The 26,813-nt window shown below is 41.7% G+C and overlaps 1 protein-coding gene across 6 annotated transcripts in view; it reads right to left on the bottom strand.

Moving 5' to 3' along the window:
- Window positions 1-26,813, bottom strand: part of tll1 (tolloid-like 1) — a 57,721-nt gene continuing 30,908 nt past the window's right edge. For all 6 annotated transcript variants that reach the window (XM_084371896.1, XM_084371897.1, XM_084371895.1 and 3 more), the window contains 16 exons: window positions 25,169-25,347; window positions 24,604-24,709; window positions 23,808-23,932; window positions 22,299-22,414; window positions 21,985-22,087; window positions 20,854-20,970; window positions 20,604-20,749; window positions 19,840-20,035; window positions 19,617-19,742; window positions 18,133-18,293; window positions 17,357-17,537; window positions 11,550-11,675; window positions 7,531-7,658; window positions 3,996-4,209; window positions 3,487-3,737; window positions 1-2,272 (listed from right to left, as the gene is read on the bottom strand). In XM_084371896.1, the coding sequence (XP_084228022.1) occupies window positions 2,138-2,272; window positions 3,487-3,737; window positions 3,996-4,209; window positions 7,531-7,658; window positions 11,550-11,675; window positions 17,357-17,537; window positions 18,133-18,293; window positions 19,617-19,742; window positions 19,840-20,035; window positions 20,604-20,749; window positions 20,854-20,970; window positions 21,985-22,087; window positions 22,299-22,414; window positions 23,808-23,932; window positions 24,604-24,709; window positions 25,169-25,347 (2,410 nt within the window). In that variant the 3' untranslated portion in view covers window positions 1-2,137. The remainder of the gene's footprint in view (window positions 2,273-3,486; window positions 3,738-3,995; window positions 4,210-7,530; window positions 7,659-11,549; window positions 11,676-17,356; window positions 17,538-18,132; window positions 18,294-19,616; window positions 19,743-19,839; window positions 20,036-20,603; window positions 20,750-20,853; window positions 20,971-21,984; window positions 22,088-22,298; window positions 22,415-23,807; window positions 23,933-24,603; window positions 24,710-25,168; window positions 25,348-26,813) is intronic.

The following is a 26,813-nucleotide window of genomic DNA, read 5'->3' as shown; positions in this document are numbered from 1 at the left end:
TAAACAAAAACACTCAAATGATTTTTTAATTTCTTTTTTTTTAGGGTGGCTTCTTTTACTACACCTGACTGAGTAATAAATTACAGCAGACCATTAAATACCATCCATTCATAATATATTGTGAAAATAATAATGTGAGAGAAAACACGAATATAATTATCATAAAGGTAAAATGCCAGGACTTGATTGATGGATCAATAATTGTCGCCCGGCACGGTCTTCTCTTCTAAACAGGCCACAAACCTGCGAAACATCAATTCACTCACAAAACACAGCGACGATCCATGAAAGACAGATGCGTGTCGTTTTTACCTGTGTGTATTTTAATGACTGATGCAGAGGGCGTCATGTTGGTGTCTGTGAACTACAGAGGTGGAGTGATAAAAACAAACACTACAGTGTATCAGGGTCACCTGGAGCTTGGCACGTACAGCGATGAATGATTTCAAACTTAAAAACAGTTTACAGACACACACACACATTATTTCTCTATGATCTCCTATAACACACACTTACACATTTGCATTTAACACAGAAATGATGCACCCTGTGCGCACCGTGATACTCCTTCAACTTTACAGCACTTTGCTCTCCACGCTTCAAACTTAGAGAAGGGAACCGGGTGCGTTCAGATATGTTCGGGTAAAACGCACACGAACGAGGTGCGTTTTGTGTTTTTGTGGACGTGTAAGCGTGTGTGTGTATGCATCTCTGAGAGCAGCTACAAAAATGACACACAAACACACATGCACCATTGACACTCTATCTCTCACACAGACTACATTTCCCATGTTTGTTAGTTTTTTTTTTTGCTTGTTTTTTTGTTTTACAATAAAACCATTCAAGATCTCCAAACAAATGAAATACGCTGCCAAAAAACCTCGAAAACACCTGTGCAAGAGCATAGGAGCGACCTCCGATAGCATACATTTTGGTTCTAAGGCAATATTGTAGTTCCACAGGACTAGTGCTGTTGATGCAGTGTGCTGTCTGCACGCTGACTGTGTCTCCTATTGAAAACCTTTACTTGCATCTGCAGTCACCTGTCATTCAGTGTGTTTTTATTTTTAGCACCATGGGAATCTCTCCTTCAATCAGAATCGTGTCACTCCGAGAGACAGCTGTGAAAATATTCCCTTCCGATATCCACTGAAAGAAAACAAAAAAAAAACAAAACCTTTTTTTGGAGGGGGTGAGGTGGAAACATCCATGGAAGTTGCTCAGTTTGTTACAAGATGGTGCAAAACTCATAAAACAGCGAGGACACACACACACAACATAATGCAAGGCTTTACATTAACATCACAGTTCATTTTGGAAAATTATCCGTTTGCATTTTTTTTTTTTCCCCATTCCACGATGGTCGTCTGCATAAGCTTTAAGCAAAAGGGCAAAGGACGGACTTCGGCCTTTTGTTTTTTGTTATTTTCTCTGTACACACAGACATACAGTAAACACAATGGGTTTTACAATAAGACATGAAATAAAATAATCTGCAGCCGTTCTGAGCTGGGTTAAAGAGACCAGTTCCCAGGCATCAAAGGCAATAAAAATGTCTGTTTCCTCTCACTTACTGTTGGTACAAGCAGCCGTCTGATCACAGTAAGTCGCACAGTTCAAGGAGTCAGAAAGACTCGAAAACTCCCTTGTCGGATGCGTTTTTGTTTAGGTAGAAGCTCCTCAGTTCCTCAAGCATCCATAGTTTATAATTCAGGATATGAGTCAAGCATGTTTATGTGTGTTTGTACTCTTTTGAGCGAGCATCTCAGTAAACTGACTCGGATCCTCGGGAACCCTTTGTCCACACTGAGGGTAGCTCCATGTCCAGTAATCAAAACCATCTCCTCCACAAAAATGGCTCACTCAATTGTCAGCGTGTTTCCCCACATTTGTTCAAACTCGATATCTCGCTGTATTTCCTGTCTCATCTCAGAGTGCGACGACCTGTGTGGAGCCACAGAGGGGGGACAAATGTTCACGTAAGTATCGTCTTCCTCCCGCTGCTGGCAAGCGTCCACTGTCTGTCCGCGGGTCTGAGAAGAGGGGACAGGCTGTGCTTTTCTCTTTGCCATGGTGAAGGTCAGGGTAACAGTGGCGGGGCTGCACAGAGGTCAGAGGTCACGGGCTGTGTGTGAGGTCATTTCCTGGTGTGAAGGCTCTCCTGGAACTTGGTGCTCGTGTAGCGGATGTGGAAGCCCTTCTTGCTGATTGTGTCGTCGCTGTGGAAGCGGATGAGCATAGCGCCTCCGGGTGAGTAGATCCCCTCTCTGGGCTGAGGAGGCGAAGACAGAGAGACACGTGAAGCAGTTTCTCAGACATTAAAGAGGCTCCTGCCTCCATTACATATCTTTGTCACAAGTGTTTGGTAGCCACATTTGAGGGATCATTGGAAAAAATGTGTGTATCAGCTGATATATTGTTCAGAGTTTTGAATTCCTAATATCGGTATTTGCATCAGCCCCAAAATTTGAGCAACGATCGGGCCTTACCATTTATTCTGAAACTGATTTGAGCCTTGTCATCCTTGATAGAACACAAGTAGGTACAATTACTGTAGTGTTATATTATGTTATACAGTGTGTAGGATTTAGTGGCATCTAGCTAAGTACCCCTCACCTCAACCTTCCCTAAGGTGGTTAAAAAACGCAAAAAGCCCTCCATACAGCGAGTGTTTGGTCTGTTTCTCATTCTTAAGTAACAAAAACACAGAGTGTGTGTAGGCATTTTCTCTTTTTCACTGGAATTCGACTTTTGGGGGTATTTGATTCCCTGCACCACAATAAAAAAGAGATGAAGCAAGTGGTATGCATGTTGCCTTTGACTCATTTTGCCTGGAAGGGTATGAAAAATATGAACCAAAAATCAGGAGAAATACAAAGCAAACATGGTTTATAGTTAAAGACAAGTCTGATATTTTTTCCGTATTTTCTGACAAAATGTATGAAAAGATCACAACCAACAACTCGTCCATCCTCAAAGCAAATTTCCCAAAACACCTGAGTACTGTAGTTTTTAAGAAACGTTGCTTAAACTCAAAGACTACATAGTTTGTTTGTTAGCGACTAAATTCATCCGTAGTTTAATACACATTTGGTGCTCTAGTGAGTATCTACGTCATGAAGGTGTATGAGGGATCAGACGTCAAAATGAACTACAGTGCCCACGATCATTGTCATTTAGTGCAATTGTTTGACTCACTGATGTGTTTAAAATGTTTTTGAAGCAATGAAGCTCTCAAGCAAAGAGGAATAAGATATTTCAAGCTTTTCAGTGGGGGAAAATAAAAAAAAACCTTCACCAGACTTGCTGTTTGGGGAATCCACAACATTTTCATACCAAATGTAAATGACTAAAAACTAAAAGGCTAAATAATGTCAGCAAAAATGTATAGTTACATATAGTTCCCAAGCAAAACATGCAAAACATTGGCGTAGTCCTTTAACAGTCATATCAAAGATGAAAAATGAGCCTTCGATGGAAACTTACCCCTGAACCACAGAAGCGACCGAGTCGATGTGAGTTGGCGTCATACCCATTGTACAGCTCGATGTAGTCATAACCACAGTCGGCTTCCTCCTCTACCTCAAAAGTGATGAAGGTGAGCTCGATGCCGTAGCCCTGTTCGGCCGTCAGCAGCCACTCACAGTCGGTGTGACCCGGGTAATTATTGTCTCCAAACTGGGCGTGAGAGTAGAGGTTCTTCTGACGAGCTTCGGCTTTCAGACGACCTCCACACTCTGCAGAGAATTAAGAAAGAGTGAGTTGGTGGACTTTGTCAGATTTTATGAATGATTTCCATCGTGTATGTGCTGCTGTGAGCCACTAGAGGGAGATGTTGCTCTTAAAAAACTATTCCAACTGAAGGAATCCAAGCTGGTGACTGTGAGTGATGCTCTTTCCTGACAATAAACACTCACACACAGTCTTGAACATGAAGTGAGATCTTATATTAAATACATAAAAACACATTGCTATGCTTCCATACAGACACACACCTGTGGAGTGTGTAGCTTGAAAGCCTTTCCTTTGTACTGAGGCATCAGAAATGAAGCGGAGGTACATCTTGTTGCCGGTGGAAACCAGCTGCTCCGGGATCTTACTGCCACACAGTCGACCCAAGATGGCTGCCGTGTCACTGTCCCCGTCAAAGGCCTCCAGATGGTCATACGCACACTCCTGGTGCTGCTCGATCTCAAACTCATTGAAGGTCTGTAAAGGTAAAGGCGGAGAGACATCGCTGAGTCAGAAATGAGCCTTTCTAGTTTTTGCAAGGACTATTTGTTTGTTTGAAAGTAGTTCCAGTGAAAACATTTGAAGCTGAGGTTCCCAGGAGTATCCAGAATAAATGGGACTTTGATTCTGAGAAGGCACTTTGCTGTCAAGTTTCTCAAATTTCATTGTTGCAAGGCTTTAAGCACCAAAAATAAAACGGCATTAAAGAGCCAGTTCAACCCCAAATCAAAACAATAAGCAGAGATTTTGAGATCTGGAAGAGTAATGTCTCTTTCCAGAAATCACAACCTGGTTACCCAAGATATTCCACAGAGCTTGTGGTGAGCTGTAGGAACTATTTTCTTTCAACCGAAATACACCCACCATCCATATCACAAGCAGAAAGAAGCATGCAGCTAATCGGGATCCAATCCTTCAGTCCAGAGTTAGTGTAGCTGGACGGAGAAGCTAGAAAACCTTACTGAGTAACAGGTCTTTAATTTAAAACTTGCAGGCAGCAGAAAAACAGCCATGACACAAGACTGACCCAACTTTTAAGATGATATGGTGAAACAGTATCCAGTTCAGCAGGTACAACATTATCATTCATTTGGTGTTTCTAACCTCCAGATTAAGGTTCAGTTTTCACTCTTTTTTGGTCTTCACCAACTCCTGAGAAGAGTATCTAGCTTTTAAGCTGCTAAATGTTGCTTACGTTCACCACCAGCTAGTCACTTGTCATGGATACCTAAACATTTAAAAAATGATGTAAAGGTCGGGTCAGGTTCGGTGATTTTTGACGTGGTGCTTTCAAGTTCTTTTTGTGAAAATATGGTGTATTGAGCACAACACACTATTTGTTGTTTTCAAGGTGGCAAAAATTCATATGGGACAAAAAATTCAGTACTTGCTGAATATGCTAATATTGCATCTGGCTTGAGTCAGGTTCGGACGTAAAAAGAACAGAAGAGCCGAGTTGAGTTTGGGATGAGCTCGGTTATACTCTCAGACTTTTATCCGCCTAAAATGTTATATTATATGTATATTAAAGCTACTTTAACCAAAATAGACCAAATTTCTGTCACAAATAACTTCTTACATCAGTGTTACACACTTTTAAATCAAATTAAAAATATATTTACATACTCTTTAATACTACAGAGCAGCACCCCTGCCACCCTCTTTCTTTGCGTACACGTTGCTTACGCATCGACATGCATGTACACACAGTCACGATTCATAATCTAATCAAGTCACCCTGAGCTGAGTCATAACACCTTGCAGGCCTCTCTCCCACGCTCGGTCACACACCTCTCTGACTGCTCCATCACGCCACCACAAACACCACACCAAATTGATTTTTAACAAACCCGACGGAAACTGAGAGGAGAGCGAAGGTGAAGTGTTTGATTCTGGGGTCGTGATGGCTTCAAGATGTTTCTGACTGTAGCTCGGATCGCACACTGGTTTGTGGATCTGTTTACTACTCTCAAGGGAATCTGGTGTGTGAACGCGTGTCTGTGTGAGTGTGTGTGTGTGTGTGTGTGTGTGTGTGTGTGTGTGTGTGTGTGACAGAGAGTGAAGAAGCAATAACAGGATGACCTTCATGTCTATGCTCAGATTTCTGGTATTAAATTTATGCCGCTGTGATGTCATTACTGTGGATATAGAGAGCACCCCCGCTAATCTCAAAACACACACATACACACAGACACATACAAATTCTCCAATGTGTGTGTATGTGTCTAAATCACATGTAGTCACACATTCGTAACAGTTGCAAAAACTCCTAAATGTGTCGTGACAGCTGATGATGGAATTTGTATTTTCAGTTGCGTAAGCGGTGATTAGAGATTATCAAACCTAAATGACCGTTAATGACAGTTTTGATAACACACAGCGAGCTCGGCAGGACGCTGCAGAGTGGAAGTGAGGTGAAGAGCCAAATCCAAACACTTTGCAGGACTGTACTGAGTGTGTGATGTTTTTGACTTTGTGTCTAGACCAGGCAAGTGCGAGTACAGAGACCGAATCCCTGTGATGTTGCGGTGCGGGTCAGATGCTGGGAGACAACTTGTATCGCGGAGATGTGATGTGAAATCTCCATTTTCAGCTGTAAATGTAACATTTAAAGATATATAGCTAAACGAGGTGGTCCAACCTGTTTGACGTTCCTGCTGTGTTTATTTCATGTACTGTGTTGCTTTCTCTTTACTTTTGGGTAAACTTAAGCTGCCATTTTCTTTAATCTCTGGCCCAACAGGTGATTCAGGTCTCTAAACTTTGCGAAAGTGTTGATATGAAAGCATCAAACATCTAGATACATCGCAGGACGTGCAAATGTCCTGCTACAAGCTTTTGCTCCTTGATAAAAATAGAAAACTTGTACTTTCTAATTGTCCTTGACGAATCTACAACAGAAGTCCGTCTGATGTTCATTAATTTAGTCCAATTTAAGGCTTCTTAGATAGAGTTTGTTGTTGTGAGGCTCCGAATGCACAACGAACATTCATTGATCATTGATCCATTCATCAAACATAAAAGGGCCCAGACGGGTTGTTTGGTTAAAATGCAATCCCCTACAAAATCACCCCAATCGTTCTAGAATGATTAATGATTTCCAAATAGAGCAAATCAAACCAAAATATTAAATAAAAATGTAATAAATTGTTCCAGTATGGTGCTGCACGACTCCAACTGCATCAATGCTAACATTGTTAGCCAAAGACCATCTGTTTGAGCTAACATGCCATCACAAAAGTTGAGATAATCTCTTCTCCTTTCTGTCTCTCTTCAGACAGATAACCTTGCAAATCAGAGCTTTCAGCCTCCATGATGCACAGGGCAGAGCGCAATATGTCGGTTTATTCCTAAATACGAACATCTGCAGCAACTCAGTCAAATGTGCAGACGACTATCTTTGGTGACACATAAATGCGTACATGCGCAAATGTGTGCACATGCAGACTAAATGCAGGCATATGTATACACACACATAGAAAGACACAAGGACACAGATGGCCACTGCCCAAGGCCTCTTTCTAACGCATGAGCACACGCTTGCAGTGAGCCCGAATATACGAACGTGCACTTTCTCCCGCATTCACATTTGGGTTTCATAAGTGGAACATGGGAAAGAGAGATCAGCGAGCGAGAAGGGGGGAGGGCAGCCTGCGGCTTTTACATACGATATGACCCCACAGACAGAATAACATATTCTTATGAGGAAGGGAAGAAGGCCAGCAATGCTACAGGGTTTAAAAGTGGAAGAGGAATCCTTCACAAGCCCTGAAATCTGCTTGAATTCAGCAGACTTACTATCTTGACTCGGTGTCCCGGCGTGGCTGTGATGTCCCAGGTGCATTCCTTACGGCTGGGGTACTTGTCTGGCCAGTTGGGGCTGCTCAGGGTCCCGCTGGGGCTGTGGATCTTATGCTCACACTCGGCTGGACACACAAACACACACACACACACACACACACACACACACACGTAAGCACACACATAGAGAGGAAGTTAAAATCATGGCTGCACAGGAAAAGGTCAGAGGAAATGGAAAAGGAACAGGAAGGAGAGAAACCAGAGAACTAAAAGAGAAAGAAAAGATTTCAAAGAAACACATCCTGATGACAAGTTCAGTGTGAATTTCACATGGCATGCACGCATGTTTTAAACAAACACTGTTACATTAAGCCTTCTGCACTTTGCATTTCTGGAGCACAGCACACAAAGAACCAAAGGAAAATCTGTATCTGTGTCAGCACAAGCCATCCGTTTCTTACTTTATTTAAAGGTTAATGTTGTTATTCTGAATGTTGGATTTGTATGTGTAGACACCCAAGAGGAAGTTTGATTTTTTTGTGCTGGTAAATAACATTCAGACTGTTTCATTGCAAACACTGTCTTTTAAAATCTAAGCACTTGGTGATTAGATGTTCAGGAAAAAGATCCTACAAAAACTTGTTTCTGTAAGGAAGTACCTCTGGGACCTGCGGCCCACATTGCTGCTCTGTTACGTTACAGAAACAGGGACAGAGCACATCAATAAATATTGCTGTTAATGCACCAAAAGATTGCCAAAAGGCTATTTTTCATCTGACGCCAACTCCTCTGTTATTACTTTTTTTCAGCAACTCCCAAATTACTGCAGAGTAATAGCAATGCATTTCACCAGAAATACTTCTGCTTTAGCCTCGTTTCCACCAAGCAGTCCAGTCGAGCTTCTTGTTGTAATAAAAAAAAACAACAGCACACATTTGTGTAGTGTGTATCGAGTGTGGGGACGAGCAAGAGAAAGAGAACGACATAAAAGAGAGGGTGAATGTGAGTGAGGTCTATAAATGCAGCTGCTTCTTAAGAGTTAAGGTAAGAAAAGGGAACAACCCCGCCTACGTTTAGGAGCAACGTCTGCGGGGAAACCTGAAACAGATCTTGCATTTAGGTGCAGTTGCCATGGGATACAAATGGGTCCAAAGGGGTACTATGCCAAAACTACTTTGGTGGAAACGCAGCTATTGAAATACTACATGTCCGCTTGGTTTCATTTGTCCCTGATGGTTATCTGACTGACTGTAACTCTGATACTATACTTAATGACAACACATGAGCTCTTGGATAGCACTGTGGCATGCTAACAACTGTGTAGCAACTCTTTCTGATAGAAGTTGGACTTTAGCCTGACTGTTTTCCTCCTGGAGCGTTTGTACCAGTTAAGCAATCCACCAGAGGTCAACAACAAGGCAGTTGTGTTTGTGTGTGGTATGAGCTAAAAGAACGCCATGACTTAATGAAGGTGATGGGAGGCAGGAGGCATGCACAGGACAACAAGATGTATTCCAGAGTGACAGATTTTATTTAGACTCAGACAAGGTGAACCCACGTACAGAATGAGATGAATGAAGTTACAAGAACAGCGTATTAATGTAAAGGAGAAAGTATAAATACAGATGTCACAATCCACACACACACACTACTGTTACAGAAGACCCTCACAGCTTGTGTAGCTTAAAAGTCTACGACACAAATTTCAGCTCTGACAAAACCGTGTTGTCTGACAGCAGCAAAAGCATCTTTTCACATCAAGTCATTGTCCTTAACAGGAAACAGTTCACAATGCCACAGCATCATAATATAAACATAAGTTAAGTAGAACAGTTTCAAGTTTCAAGGGACACTGTGTAGTTTTAGGGAAGAAAATCAAACTCTATTAATTGATAAGGTAATGATACAAACTCAGACATATTTGTTTTTTCCATAACTGAATAAAGAAGCTGTTCTCAGAGGAAAATAAGGTTTGAAGATAGAAATTTGAAGGCAAATATTAACAAAGTAAAACAGTATGAAAAACTTTATTCGGTTTATTCTGTCATGAAAACAAGTTTGTGTATTTGGTTTGTTTAGGCATGAAATTCAGTTGATGAAGATTTTTCTCTTCTGAATAAAAATGTCTTTCCCAAAACTACAGAGTGCACCTTTAAGAGACGTCTTACTGCCATGAAAAAGACTAAATGTGATCCCTGAGGCCATAAAAAAACACACATTTTAAGTTTTTTGTTTTGTCTTTTCCACTGCACTGAGTCTTATCACTAAAAGATGATTTTCATATCAATCCAACATGTTAGCAGCACGCGTCACGCTGTCCAAACGTCTGTCTCCACATGTTGAAACTTTCACATGCACATGCTGTGTGTATGTACATAATCACACACGGACACAAGCTGCGTGATGGGAATATGGATTTACATGACTCTGCAAGGTTACTGGGTCAAGCTGGTCTAATGCACACATAAACACACACACACACACACACACACACACACACACACACACACACAGGAAGACAGCGGCTACATGAGAAGCTTTCAAGCTCCCAGATGTTTGAAACATGAGTGTTTTTATGAGCAGCACGGGGAGCCTTTAGTGAGGTGTGCATGTGTGTATTGATGTGGTGTGTGTGTGCACGTTCAAAAGTTCAACTTCAAAGAGATGAGTATAATATGTCAATTTAACCGTGTGTTTGTGTGTGTGTGTGTGTGTGTGTGTGTGTGTGTGTGTGTGTGTGTGTACATGGGTATATTTGCTAATGGCTTTTAAGAAATAGTGTTTTCCTGTCAAACTGGAACCTCTCTCTCTCTCTCTCATGCACAAACACAAACACACATCACAGTGAACACACCCTCAGTGAGTTGCATGCAGAGCTGTTTCAAGTCAGTTGAGACAAGTTTAAGTGAAGTCTTTCACAATAAGTCTCAAGACAGGCCCAACCCTGGACCACAGACTGGTAACATGTCACAAAAATGCTGTATTGTAATTTCATAACAAATATCCGATTTTTACGGTGAACTTGTCTGTTTGTGCTGCATCTTTAAGATTTTGTGTGTGCTGACAAGCTGAGTTTGTTATTAAGTCTCTGACAACAATACAGGAACATTTCCTATGGAGATTGTTAAATAACAAGTCCTTCTGTAAGCACAAAGGCTTCTTCAGTTTATATATTTATTTGAGAGGGACAGTGTTCGGCCTCTCAGATGTATCAGAGTCAGCTATAAGCTACTTTACATCTGTAGTCCCTTGGCAGGAGACAGAGACAGTGTTGTTGCTTCATCTAGACATCCACAACTTTGGAAATACATTCGTTCTGGCAGTTCTCGAGGTAAACTCCAAACTCTTCTCCCCAACTTCTCTCCAAGTCCACAAGATTTCAGAGCCAGACGTGTTTCTGGTTACAAAAAGGATCTTACTCTTTGACAAAAAGGTCCATAATGTTGTCAACCTCAACCTTTCAGTGGCAAAAACAAGCACTTTTTGGTGGATGTAACTTTGACCGTTGGAGTTGCCCCAAAGGATTACATTGCAGCCATTGCAGCTGTGGAGATCTACTGGACTGACTCCAAAACTTTCAGTAAGTATGAAACATTTACACATCAAAACACGTAGATATAGGACCCACGTTTAAAAAGAACTGTATTTGAGCATTTTGAAGCCAATTCAAGTCTTTAGTTCTTTGAAAACAGTCCAGGTCAAGACACAAGTCTTTCAAAGTAAATCTCAAGTCCCTTAAGTCAAGTCTCAAGTTCATGAGTTTTGGGTCAACAGCTCTGACGCAGACACCAAGCGTGTAAATGTACAAAAGTAAAGGAAACATTCCCCTCAAATGGAAAGGGCCAGTCTGTTGTCGGGGTGACTCTGATGTTGGTAAACAGAGTACGAGCTGTACGATGGACGGTGGCTGTTCTTGTGAATGATCACATGCTTGTGTGAGTGTGGCAGCACGTGCATGTGCGGTCCAATGTTTTTGTGCCAGTGTGTGTGCGGATGTGAATGTACGTGAAACCCACCTTCCTTACAGTCATGTTTGTTCTCATGCAGTACAAAGCCATGGCGACACTGACAAACGTACGAGCCCACTGTGTTGATGCACTCGTGCTGGCAGCCGCCGTTGTCCTTGCTGCACTCATCTTTGTCTGTGAGGGATACACATGCAACACATCACTCATGTGAAGACAGCAAAAAAGACGAGGTGGAGGGAAGCAAAGGGTCAAGCAGGGGAGGGGAGTGGAAGGATGAGACCTCGAGGAAGGGGAGGAGAGTTTTTTGAAAAATGAGATGATAAGAAAAGGAGAAACAGGAGAGACAAACAGTGATATGAGGAGAGGACCAGACGGAAATCAAATCAAACCAGGAAGTAAAGGTCAACAGAAAAATCTGAAGTACAAGTTTCTTCAAGTTTCTGGGTACAACAGGCCTGTCAAGCTTTGGATTTTAGTATTTCCTGAAGTAAAAACATAAGAGAAAAAGTGTAATTCATGGGTGAAACTGTATGTGTCTCTTCTAAGCATAGATATAGCAAAGCATTTATATAAAACACATAGAAAAAAGAGTCATAATTGACCTTGTTTGCAGTTTGAGGTGAAGATCTCTTTTATAATGGCTGTCTATGGACAAAATGCTTTTTCGGCTGCAATACCGCAAGTGGCCACTGGGCAAAATTGGAAGCAAAGCTGAGCGGCATCGACTCACCCTGGTCCTTAATACATTCATGTTTCTAACATAAACTGCAAACAGCTGCACGGCTAACGTTAGCATTAACATTACAGCATTAACCAGAACGTTACGTCTGTAATCAAATATATAAAGGCTTCTCATTTTAAAGGTGTTATTTACAAGGAAGTTGGAGATAAGACTCAAAAATCTACTTTTTTACAAACAGCACCTTTAAAATGAGTCCTCAGATTGTGTTTTCGAGCTAGAAAACTTTGTTTCAAGCTAGAAATGAAGAGCCTGCTTTTGTTTCCCTCCGTGTAAAATCAGGGACGAACTGTTCCAAGAATTACTAAGAGGTTTGAGTGGTAAATCTGCTGCTGTAATCATTGTAAACTCGACATGTGCCATGCTACAGTGGAAAGCTTGACCAACAGTGGGCTAACTAAGGGGAATGGGGCATGGCAAAAGTTGCATTGAGCACAGTCATCGCAGCTTTAAATATCCCATGCAGCCCAGCTAACATCCAAAAGAAAGGTTAGAGAGAAGGAAATGATAATTAAAGAAAACAGTAACCAAAGTTAGCATTAAGGCATCGACAGACAACAACAAAGGGTTAAGTTAGTTCGCCTGTGAGTCTGTGTGTGGTTCTGTTGGCCTGTAAAACTCTTTGTGCTGCTCTTTGGGTTCACAGTTATGATCGCTCTGCAGTCAACCTCTGATCTTGGCTCTCAAAACGTCTCTGACCATAACAGCTGTTTTCAGATCAGCTGGGGTTCTCCTCGAGCCAGACCACCGCAGCTAAATCAGTCTGATGTGGTCACCAAGCCAGCCGAAGGGAAACTGCAAAATGTGACGAGAGCTTCTGTCATCACATTTGGATCTAAAGCTACTGGAGACCTACTTCTCTGCGAGTGTAAGTCCACACGGTACATGGTAGGATATGTGGGCCATTAGGTTGTCATGGTGACGCCTAAATGTAGATCACAAATTCTTCCCCATAAATAATTTGATTAGATTTTTGCTCCATAAATTTACATACAAATAAGCAGAACTGACCTCCTTGAGAGTACAGAAACGCCTCGCTGCTACATCTGAAACGGTTGCTTCTTATGATTGTTTTGCTAATTAATACCTCGCTTGGCCCAAATAATTACTTCAATAACTTTATAGAGTTTACTGTTTTAGGGTTAAATTAATAGAAAATGTAAGTTATGTGTACAACAGGGCACTCAAGATGTTGTAGGTAAGGTGGTTTAGTCGGCTTAGTTGGTACTGAAAACATATTTACAGCCACAACTAAAAGAACAGTTTCGACATTTTAGGGAAATACGTGGAATTCGCTTTCTTGTTGAGAATTACATGAGATTTAACATCCAACAAATGCTGGGCCAGGGTTAGGGAAAATAATCCTGCACTTAAAAATTTGATTTGCTGGCTTGAGATGTGCTCATACACAGATTTTGTGACAGAGCCAGGACAGCTGTTTTCCCCTGTTCCCAGTCTTTCTGCTAAGCTAAGCTAACTGTCTGCTGGCTGGAACTTGAAATGCCATGTCTCCATCTGTAAACTAGGCAGTGCGATGCGTAGTTTAATCAGAAGTTGCTGGTATAGGATACATTTATGCATGGCTGTAAACTGAGTAGAAAAAGTAAAGGTCGATGAAACAAAAGTTTTTTGCTGCCAATAAATCTCGAGAAAGAAGAAGAAGAAATAAAACCAGCTGCCTTGGAGAGCTAAAGGAGAAAAGAGATTTGACAGCTTTTACTAATTTGGCAAGTTGTAATTATCCTTTAATGTAAGCTAAATATTGGTATTTATATCCAGGAAGACAACAGAAACAGCTTCTTCTTCTCTCGGAGTGGAAAAAGTTCAATATTTGCCACATCATAACTTATCCTGAAAAGGTGTTTTCATCTCCCATGAATCTTTTTCTGAAAAAAGGCAAAAACCAACTCAAGCGAGCATAAAAATGTTTTAAAGTTTTTAAAATGTTGTCATTTCCATCAAGCTTTTCTAATGCAATTCTTTAACATGCCAATGAAATATGTTGCTGGTAAAACAGCTATACCCACCCTTGATTTCTACATGTGTTTATTAAACTTTAATTTGCCAAATTGTCCTAACTTATTCCACCCTCTCTGATAGGATCATAAATTTTCTGGTTAAGCTTGTCACTAGCTTGATGTTGAAATATTTCGAAACCAAAACTTTTAATTGCATTTAGCCGTAATTCACCCGAACATATTTGGTGTCTTGAGAAGATGACTCACTGGCGGGCGGCTGCTTGTTTAGAAGATAAAATGATAAAACAAGAAGTGAAAGAATCAACACAACCGAATTGTTTTCTCGCTTCTCGCCGATTTTTTTCCCTCCCTTCATCCTTTAATTTGCGGCGTCTTCAAAATCACACAGCTTCCCCCTCAGTTCGGCTGAGTGATGACAAAGGCCCTTCAGTGAAGCCGAACACTGGAGGAACAGAGGCCGGAGGTGAAAGGAGCGGGGAAGACTCGGTCTGTGGGGGGGGGGGGGGGCGCCACATTGACAACAGTGAAGGTGTCAAGAGACAGAAGCAGAGAGGTGGGGATTTAGAGATGACCGCACAGGCAGACGGAGCATGTGCAGAGAGAGTGTGGGAGACAGAGAGGAGTGTGTTTGTGAGTGAGAGACAGATTCCTATAAAGAGATGTGAGATTAGACACAGACGCCGAGTCTCACCTCAACTCAAGAGCTTGTGAATCAAACTAGATCTGCTTTTAATGAAACCACTAAATCCTCCTCTCTCTCTCTCTCTCGCTGTGTGTGTGTGTGTGTGTGTGTTTGTGTCTGATGTGGTATTACGGTGCTATTGTGGGCTCAGTCTCACCCTATCACAGGCTAAGAAGCTTTGCAGTTGATGCTACACCGTGTTCATTGTAGCTTTCTTCGGGTCAAGCACACAATGTCCACGTGCACGCGCGCACACACGCACACTCACATGGATTAGTAGTGTGTGGGAGGCCGGAGGGACCTCCCTAAAGCTGCTGGATCTTTGCCAACCAAAAGCTATCCCTGGAAGCTTCTGACAATAGCAGAGACACTCACACAGCAACTTTTGACACACACACATTATCTATATCTGAGTAAGTAAATTCCCTGTGAAATCGAGCTCCACTGAGCGGTTTAACTTCGTGTCCCAGATGTTCTGCGAGGAGTTGATTTTTGAAGCGCTCATCCAGCTGACAGCTTTACTTCCTCTAAAGGAGGAGGAGGCGGCCGAAAATGTTAGACTGAAGTTGCCTTTTCGGATCAGTTTCCCTGTTTCCCTTCTAGTTACTGTAAATCTTAAAGAGAAATTTTGATCTTTTCATCAGGACAACTTCCTAAAATTGTTAGAATCCAACAAATTCATCCCTGCAGCGAGGAGGAGATATTTGTTGTGTTTTTGCGGGAGAATCATAGTGCTGTCCCAATTCCATACAACATACTAACTAAATTAAATTAAAATTTAATTTAATTTAATTTGTTCAATAAATAGTGGGCAGCTGTGACTTTCTGGAACACATTCAACAATAAACACTGTCATTATTTCTTTATTTGGGAGACGTGAAACTGACTGTAGCTTCCCAAAGTTGCTGTTTTATTGTCTTCCAGTGATTACTAATTATTTTGTTTTACTACACATGGTTTAATGGATTCATTTATTGTGTACCTACTGTAAATATTAGTTAAAGATGCAATATGTAAGAATTTAAGTTTAAAACACACACAAAAAAACCTACAATTATTACCAAAGAAGAGTCCCCGTCCTTTCAAAGAATGCCACTTTGAGCTCCAAGTTTAGACCACTAGCTGCATGGCTAACTGAGCTAACTGAGCTAACAGCAGCTGCAGTTTGCAGCAGTTAGCGGTTACTTTGGTGACATGCTGCCCCCTATTTGTTTGGACTATGAATCCGAGAGGTGGTCAATTCTTACATATTGCACCTTTAAATGCTCTAAAATTGTAAAAACAGGTCACCAGACTAGTTTTTCACACTGGTCGCACTGGTCTGTCAACAGTGGAAATACGTGTGTTTCTTCATTTAAATCACATGCGACAAGAAATTGCAATAATCTCAATTGTTTAAAAAAATAAACCTCTAAATCTCAGGCGCACCAATGTGACCAATGAAAATGTTTAGTTGCACTTGAAAGATTTTTGTTGCATGAGAAGCAAAAAGTGGCCTCCTGGAGCCCTGAAAATGGGTCATGATATTGCAAATGTATACAAAAATCATATAAATCATTTAAAATAATCAAACTTATATTTGAGCCCAAGAACTTTATGATTGATGACCAAACGCTTCATAAATCTAAAACGAAGAAATACCATGTGTTTTTGATTTTAATTGCAGCTTGCATGAAATTACTTAATTCAAACCACATAACTTTGTATAATGACATAATTATAAGTCGATAAATGTTATTATTGTATTCTCAGTAACTCGGTAGTATTATTATGTAACATGGAATCGGGACAGAGCACATGTTTCTCTCTGGAGGAGAATGGATTCAATAATGATCCACGCAAATTAAAACAGGATCCATCCATTCCCCTCATCACACGTTAGACCGAAGCCGATCAGAGATGCCGAATGTGAGGTCATGTTACCTCTGACCTTTGATGAGGTTGCCAGCTTGTTGTTGACGTGGCCACGAGTGGGAGAGCGGCCGCGCTTTATGTCCTGGCATGACTCAAACACAATCATACGCTCCTGACACGGAGCCAGCCTGTCTGATGGAGAGAGGGCAGAGCGCAGGGTGGGTGCAGGAGGCCTGAGAGCCGGTGGAGGCTCAGGAGACACAGCATGACAGACGGACACATCACATGTACACAGGCAGAAAAACACAGGGGTATGCACACGCATATGGATACTTCCACAAATACTTACAACCATGCAAGCGGACATACACACACATAAATCAACTCACAGTGGAGGTGGGCAGAAGATGTAGACCACTTTAACCATATAGTGGTTGCTAAGGATGGGTATTGTATCTATGATTAATTTGCACAATGGGCAATTTGCATTTAAAACAAATTTTGGGTAGAGATGTACTGATCGAAATAACTAGCTCTGACCACCCCTAACACACACGCACACACACACAGATGTTACACACACGTAACACACGTGTCTTACCTGAGAAGAAGTGAGCCTTGAATCCTTTTTTGGACACAGTGTTGTCTGACTTGAACTCAATCCTCATGTTGTTGTATTGAGATGTGATGACCTCGGGGACCTCGGTGCCGCAGTATTTACCGTGCAGCTTAGAGTCGGATGAGAGGCCGCTTCGCACTTCCACGTAGTCGTATTTACACACCTAAACACACAAATAAGGCTCTTACAACACACATTCACGAGGCGGCTACTTATGGAGGACCAAAACTGCGGTAATCAAACACTTTCCCATTTATTAAAAAAATTTCCGTATCAGTTAATTTTCTTTTTTTTTTATGGATTTATTTCTGCTTTATTTTCTCTTTGCCGTTTTCCCATGTTCACTTCCCCAAACTAATTTATTTCTGGGTTTTTTTCATTAAATTTTCAATTTTAAATATTAATTAGTTCAATTTTACAATGTATTTATTAATTAACAGGTTTATTTCTGCATTATTTACCCTTTTCTCCATGCTCATTTCCTCAAATGTATTTATATCTGTATTTTCATTTAATTTATTATCATTTAATTTCAAATTATATATATATATATATATCATTCAAAGCATGGGGTCAATTTATGTCATGTTTTAAAATGTCATTACCTTGGTACATTTCATTTTAATATTATCTTTGATGCATTTAATGTCATATTAATTCATTTATTGAGCCATTGTGGATTTTGGCAGCATAAGTCCTCCACAGATAATATAGTTGGCATCTCCCTTTTCCTTTCATGAACACAAAGACACACTCACCTCATTTCCCTCCAGCTCGAAGGCCTCAAACTGCATGGAGATGCGGTACTGAGTGGGCGCGACCACCTGCCACACACAGTTCTTGTTGGGTGGATACTCTTTGGGCCAACCGGGAGTGCTGATAGTCCCGTTCAACTTGGAGAGGAGGCCACCACAAGCCGCTGGAAACACAGAAACAATTCAGACGCGCACACACAACAAGGAAATGTGTTTCATGTTTTACAAGCCACACGGACGGAGCTGCATAGAAAAAAGAAAACTGGAATTTGGAGCCGTTTCATTAACATTGCGGTGGGAGCAGGGTTTCCCCTGATCCAGCCAAACCACATTGTACATAAGCGGGTGGTGCAGAATCTGGTCAGTGCTTAGTCATTTGTTTTGGCAAATTACATTTCTAATTCACAGTTGTTAACTATTGCATTCCAAGCTACACCAACTGGATCCCATCAAATCCCCAAATTTCCCAACATGTAAAATAAAACAGCTGTCATGTTTGAGAGGCTGGTTTTTGTGCAACCAGCAGATTCGACTGCCACATTTTTAATGAACACAGCAGCTATTTTGGTCACGAGGGTTGTATTTCGGATATGATGTTCTTAAGAATGGAATGTGGAGGACAATCAGGTGCGTCACCGGCTGCAGAACGTGTTTCTACTGATGACGCCACTGGGAATATTTGTCATAGAGGAACCAGATTCAGCTCAAAGGAAGAGTGGAACGTGTTTGCAAAGTCATTACTGCTGATCTTTGTTTATTTCAAGTGGAAGGAGGTAACGGGAACTCAAAAACACCTGTAGAGTTCACGCAAGGTTTTTCCTCAAACAACAACACAATTCATCATTATGCCCACGTTATTTCTCCTGACTCAAATTTTTTAGTGCTGTACTTGACCTTGATCAGCCCCTCTACCGCATGTGAGCGAGGGTTGCTCCTTTTTGAGGTGGGCATGGTGGAATTTCCTCACAAAAGTGAGTCCAAACATGACTGTCATTGTATATACAGGCCGAGACATTCAAAATCCACGTTCTACATGATTTTCCCACACATTAATTCACTGGGGATGCCAAAAAACACGACTGCTCTTCAAAGATATACAGCAAAACCACATTTTGGATATTTCACTAGCAGAGGATTTTCTCTCTCTGCGTCAGAAGTGGTTTGTTCAGTTGTTTCAGTATGTGGGTCATTACGGGCAGTTAATTTATTTCGTGGGATTAGAGGACCTTCACAGCGTTTGTGGCATTGGAGCAGCGAGGCATGTGGCTTTGTGTCAGAGAGATGTTTTTTCCTGTTGATAGAGGCTGTTCGGATGTTTTTTTTCTGATGACTTAGACTCATATCCTACAGAAACACACAGAGGCTTACAAAGGAATGCACATACAAACATAATTCGGCATCACGCGCGTGCACAAACACACACACGCACGCTCACACACACACACACACACACACACACACACACACACACACACACACACAGTTACCTTCACAGCTCTTCTTGTCAGGAGCTAGTTCATAGCCAGGGTCGCAGGCACACTTGAAGCTGCCCAGAGTGTTTACACACCTCTGTTCACATCCACCATTGTCTGGCTTGGCACACTCATCCTCCTCTGAAAAACACACACGTCAGAGGACATTTTCACACACATGAAGAATGCTTTGGTTAAAAAAAACACGTGAGGAAAAACACAATCAACCGACACACACCTTTGAAAAAGTTAGCAGCAAAGCCGGCCTTGTTAACCGTCCCGTCTGAGACAAACTTCATCCACAGCGTGTGTGAGGTGGAGCGCACATCCTCGGGTTTGTCGTAGCCACAGAATCGACCGATCAGCGGGCTGGTCTCCAGAGGGCCGTCTCGGACCTCCAGGTAGTCGTAAGCGCAGCTGTCGTGCCTCTCAATCTACAGAAGCAATCACGCGGGTCCACAGTGAGATACAAAAAGCTGCTGTGGAGACCGACAGTCATCCTGTCACATATCGGTGATATGTGTAGCACTCGTCTTCCTTTGCTTAATAGTTTGACTACAACAACAACAAGATAACCAGGTTGAAATAAATCCCCTTAACAGAATGGAAACGTGTCTGAGGCTAATGTGATTTTAAAAGAGGCTGATCTTAACTTCTGTGCAAAAGTGACCTTTGACCTTTGAACTTACATGTGTGAAGTCTCGATAGAGACAGATTGAGTCATTTAGCACACTGACATTTTTACAGCGTTCAAACTACAGAACTAATCCTCAGCTGCCCGCTGTGTGTCTCTGTACACTCTGTTTCACACACACACACACACACACACACACACACACACACACACACACACCATCACCATTATTAACTTCTTAGCAGCTATAAGAGCGTGAAATTTGACCCAGACATTCCTGAGCACACACACACACATACACACACAGACGGGGGGCATACATGCACGCACAAACACGAGCACACATAAACACGTAAGCAGTGAGTCACCTCGAAGGCCTGGAAGCTGAGCCCGACGTTGTATCCCTCGGACACAGTGATCCTCCACACACACTCTTTGGACGGTCTGTAGTCATCAGGATAGTTCGGAGACTGAATCTGTCCCGAGTCCTTTGTGATTTCCCCTCCGCAGATTGCTGCACAGGAGACACAGAGATTAGCATCAACAGCACAAACCAACAACATCCGAAACACATGTATTTATTTAATTATTTGTTTGTTTCTAAGGTAGAGGAGTTACCTTCATAAATGGCAGCGAAGCCTTTTCCCACCCAGTTGCTGCTGCTGCGGAACTCAATCCACATCCTGCTGTCAGTGGAGATCAAGACGTCGGGGACTTTATCTCCACAAAACCTGCCTGTGAAGAACACACACATGAAAACAAACCCTGTAAGAATCATGGCTGGTGTTATCTCACTATTGCGCATGCGTCCGTGTGCGTCTGTCCACAGCTTATCTGAAAACAACTGTAGCCATCAGTCCAACACATTTTCTGTATGCTGAACAGGCTTCGGTAGTAATGACATACACAGAACGGCGTTACAAAATCAGGACGCCAAGGAAAGGAACTCTATTGCGTTAAAATTACAGAAAATCTAATTAAAGAAATGGGGTGTATTAAGATAATATGCTTTTAATAAATCATAAATGAAGGTTCGGTCTCCTGATTTAAGCTATGATGTCTGGAGGCCGGCAGGAATACTGATCAACCAAATATATTGACGGCTCTGTTTAATAACCGCCATTGACTGCTGACTCCTCACTCTTCTTGGACAACCGGTAGGGGCTGCAAGTGATCAACAACTGAGTTAGTTTAACCCCAGAAACACCTGGCAGCTACTTCTACTTTCTACGTTGTTGTAATCTTAATTCGCCGTGCATTAAAGGGGCACTGTGTAGTTTTGAAGAAATTCAAACTCAAAATTTAATGAGCTAATAAAACAAACTTAGAAGTATTTATTGAATAAACACGCTGTTCTCAGAGGAAAATAAGGTCCTCAGAACACTGTTTGAAGCTAGAAAGGTGGCAGGGTCCGCCACATATAAAATATTAGAAAAACTGTGAAACTGTTGAATTAGTTTATTCAGTCATGAAAAATCAGTCAATGAAGATCTCTCTCCTCTGATGAAAAATACGTCCCCAAAACTACACAGTGAACCTTTAAGCTATCGGGGCCACCGTTCATTGCAGCCCCAGCAGTCTTAATCATTTAAGGTGACTTCAGTGGAAGATTTCAGCAGAATTCAGAAGCTAATGAAGGAACAAGAAAATACAACGAGGCACAAATGTCATGTCAGTTCACTGAAGGGTAACCAGTGCCCCTCTGGCGCTCCTTCAGCTCACCCTTGGCTGCCTGTGCCTTGATCTTACCGAGCAGTGGAGCTTTCCTCCAGTATCCATCCCGAACTTCAATGTAGTCATACCAACACAGACTGCTCTTGTACAGATCCATGGTGGTGAAGTTGAGGACAATCTGGAGGAGCAAAAATAAGTATTTAACACATTTTATTCAGATATTTGCACCTCAGAGACCGGAGGGGAGGCAGAGCAGAGGAAGAGGGTGGTACCTATGGTGTTATAATCAATATACAGCCAGTCTGTCAGCAGTCTCTATTGTTACTGCATGTACATTCACTGCACTGCGGGGTGCTACTCTCTGTGTGTGTGTGTGTGTGTGTATGCACCTTTTCTCCTGGTGTAACAGATATTCTCCAGACACAGTGTGTGTATGACGGGTATCCGTTGGGGTAACCAGGAGACGAGAAGTTGCCCGTAGAGTCTTGGAGGGTCTCTCCACATGCTGAAACACACACACACACACACACGCACACACACACACACACGCACACACACAGATGGAGTTACATTTTTGTGGTGAGTCCTGCTGTTGTGCATAATCCTTTCAGCTGTGTACTGATACTTATGATGGGTCCATTACTAAAGAACACATGGCTCTCATATCTATTATTATTCGCAATCTTTTACTGCCAATTAACCAAAATAAATATACATCAGTCTATTTTGTCAAAACAACAGCCTCATACACTCTCTGCCAAAGTGTATGTCTTTAATATCTGATCTTTACATATGGAAACTGTTAGACATGTATTTGTCCTTCGGAAACCAGTAAAGGAATTAAAATTACCCTCCCAAACAAACTCATGCTTGATGTCGTCTTGGCCTGTTTTAGGTTTGCATCTTGCCGCAGTATGTATGTTTGTATTCCTGTGTAGAGTCTGTATACATATGACTTTCCGACCGCAGTCATTAAGGCTCGTCACTATTGAGCAGAATTAAACATTCCCCAAGTAGAAGTCATTTTCTGTACGTGAACAAGAAGACAATCATTGGACTGGAATTGGTGGAAAATGTTCAGATGATATGCTCCCTTTATTCTACATTCTGAGTTTAACGCTGTCGCTCCCTCTCAAAAGGAGGTTAGCCAAATGTGCCCCTCCTATCCCATCATGCATGCTGTTTTCCCCCACAATGCCCTGGGGCTCTGTTCATCTGTCAGTGAATATGGTATCACTCAAATGTGACCTTATAAGGTTGAAGTTGTATCTATTTCCAGCTGGGACACACAGTCTTCTTCTCTCTCTGGTATTAAAATGGATTCAGCTGAATAACATATATACTGTGATATATGTGGTGTTATTAATACGTATGGATAAAATAAAAGCCGTGCTTAAATACTCTCAGACAAAACAAAACAAAATCAGTCAAAATGAAAAAATACGCACACAAAAACACTATTATCCAAAGTAGATGTTGACAGATATCTAATCTGATTGTCTCAGACACAAAACATCATGTGTACACGATGACCTAAAGTGTGAACTACAGTGTGTGTGCGGGCCAAAAAGGGGTGGCAGCGTTTGCAGTCGTAAAACTTTGCGACATTACTGAACAGCAGATCCAAATCACGTCAGAACCGTACAACAGGGACCACACGGACGCCAGAACAGCACGGGTGTGCGCAAGTACTTATGGGAAGAAATGTGTGATGTGTGTGAGACCCGAACACAGAGAAACACATGGAAAAACAACTTACTCAACTTCACCTCTGTGCCTTGGAGAGTGGATGGGCGGGAAAATTTTACACCAAAGATTTGGGCAGATAAACATCTTTCATTTCACAACACACACACACACACACACACGCTGTGGTCTCATAGTAAATATATCAGTACCTGGACATCTATACAGCTTCCTTGCCTGTGCAATGTCTCCTTTACTGAGCCTGGTTCGCTGACCAATAGCAGGCCGGACGCCGTTTTCATCTCTGGATGGAAGGATGGTGTCGAGGAACATCCCCCTTCAGAGACGAAAAGAGAGATCTCACACACGTCATGCTTTGATTTCAAGGAAATCAAATACAAGATTCAATTTAGCTTCAAAACACTGTAATATAATTTATGTTCCAAAAGCAATATGACCATCACGCGAACACCGATCGCCCCACCAATGTTGTGTTTTGGCAAAGATTAAAATGTATCCTCACATGGAAAACATGTAAAGTGAACCTGTGTCCACTCGCACTGCCAAATAACTGGCTGATTTCAGATGGTCTAAAACGTGGGAATGGATTTCATGATGCTGAAAAGTTTCCGCAAGTTTTACTACACTGGTGAGCTATTGTTTCCAGTTTCTCCTGAGGTAGTTGTGCTTTAGTTGTGAATGTCCATAAAAGTCCAATTAGAAGACTGTGACTCAGTGTTTTCTAACCTGAAAGCCGAAACCCCCACAAAGGGTTGGATATTATCAAAATGTTAGAAACTGTCTAGAACCGAAACATCAACTTATATCCATTACATCCATTTTTAACATATCGTCATACAGCATCTGCGTGCTGCATATAAATGTGAATATAAGTCCAGCATTCTGTATGTGTAATGTGTAAACATTTGCACTCCTATATGGATATCTTAGATGTTGTCTTTGCTCTGTGTTATTTAACACTAGTGAAGAGATTGTGCCTCTGGTTACCGTGAGAAGGTGTTCCTGGCGTAGTGCATGATGCTATCAAAATCATACGGCTCCCCCAGAGAGTTGACCTCCCCTGGCTCCATCTTGAGGAAGTTATACTCCTGGCCTGGGAACCGCAAATATTCACATACACAGCAGCATTAGATGAGTTTGTTTCACCACACAAAAACAGAGTGTAACACAAAGCACAATTGAAATCGTTAAGTCTGAAGAGACATTTCATTTTAGGGACATTTATTCAAATACTACAAGTCCAATAGAGCAGTGTAGCTCTGATATGTTTCTAAATAAAAACTTGGTTTGGTCAGGTTTGATGCGCTGCTGTGTCATTTGATCTAACACCTGTCAGATTGCTCTGTGGTGCAGAGGAGCGTGTGGGAGGAGAAGAGACTCGAGGTGACTTCACAGTCTTTAAAAGCCTCATTCACACTCACACACGGCTGGACATGAGTGTGAAATTGAAAACACATACACACACGTAACATCCTTTTTCGTCTGCAGCTAGAAACAAACCTGAATGCCTCTTACATTCAGAAGCAGGTGCAGCTTGGAGGCCGAGTCTCACCTGGTTGGATGTTATCCCGGATGATGGTCACATGATCGTCACGGTCAGGTCGCGTGTGTTCATGCCAGAAGCCAATAACGTGACCCAGTTCGTGTACCACGATGCCAAACTTGTCACAGTTCTTGCCTATGGAGATAGCCTGGGGCCCATTGCCACGACGACCCACATAGGAACAACACCTAATAAGGATTAGTAGGAGGTTGATAGCAGGGAGATAGGCGGATGATTTTTACTACACATTTGGCAGTGGAAAAGATATCAGCAGTGCTGTATGAACACACACACACACACACGCACACACACACACACGTACACACAGTCTTTTCAGGATTTCCTGCCCTGTACTACGTCCACCAGAGGAAAAGCAGCAGGATTTATTTACATACAACGCTCCGATAACGCTGCAGTTTCATAACCCAATGTGAGTAAGCTGTGAGAATTCACATATCGCTGCTCACAGGACACACACACACACACACACACACAAACACACACTCAATCTTTTTTTTCTGGTTAGCCGAGACATCCGTGCCAGGCTAACAAATCTGATTAAAGTTATCCAGCGAGCTGATTGCTGGGTAAGGATCAGGAGTCACTGGAGTAGATAGAGTCTTTTCTTTCAGCATTTGCAGCTCTAGTATCAGTGCGACTACTTCACTCACAGCAGGTGCCACAAATATACCGTGGTATTGATAAACCATAACATATTTTTCTGCATTTCTCTCTCTGTGTGTCTCTCTGTCACACACGCCTGCACATTAAGACAGCAGGGTATTTATACATCAGATTAAAGTGTCTAATCTCTGCTGCAGCCAGCCTATCACAGGACACGAGACAAGTGGCATCATCAGTTAACACACAGATCTTCATTATATGAATGGCATTCACATTGAAAAATCAATTATGTGGGCTTCTGCAGACTTTTCCATGTGAACTTGTCTTAGAGATAACTACATGACATCCAAAGGAAGTATTTAAACTCAGCTCCAACTCACACATTATCCAAAGTATTTAAGACTTTGGATAAGGCAACTTTTTGATCATATATCATCATCAGGCATCAAGTACAGACTTTTCCTTTGCCTTACTATTATTGTTCAGTCCACAGAAGTCTTCCTTAAATTCTAGGTGTCGTTTAAAATGTTTCCATACTCAGGAAAATATCAATCTCTAATGGTGCCCCAAAGGGAAAATATATAGATATTTATACATATATAAATATAAATATACATTAATACATATATACAGGCTGAACAGTACCATTCCATCAGGCCTAATCCAAATATCAAATAAAACAATATTATTTCTGCTAGATAATAGATCTGGATTTCGCATCAAATTGTACTCACTCATAGACACCTTCTAAAAATGCCATTTTTTTTCCCTGCATTATTCCCCACCTTGCATGTTAAAGGGCATGGCCATTATTTTTTGTGTTTTTGAGGTTATAATTTCCTTCTGTATCTTCTAAATGATATTTTCCTAAGCTCTTCTGAAAAGATTTTTCACGTGTCGTGACGTAGGTCTCTGCATGATTACGTTGCAACAAATAAACGCCACTCGCCTGCTTTATAATGTGTTTCCTCTCCTTGACTTAGGAGCTACAGGTCTGTGTCTGCTTGAACATGGCAGGGGTGTGGCTGAG

The sequence above is a fragment of the Pagrus pagrus genome (assembly GCF_965226575.1).
Source record: "Pagrus pagrus genome assembly, chromosome: 2".
NCBI classification, from domain to species: domain Eukaryota; kingdom Metazoa; phylum Chordata; class Actinopteri; order Spariformes; family Sparidae; genus Pagrus; species Pagrus pagrus.
This window is presented reverse-complemented; position numbering and strand designations above follow the sequence as displayed.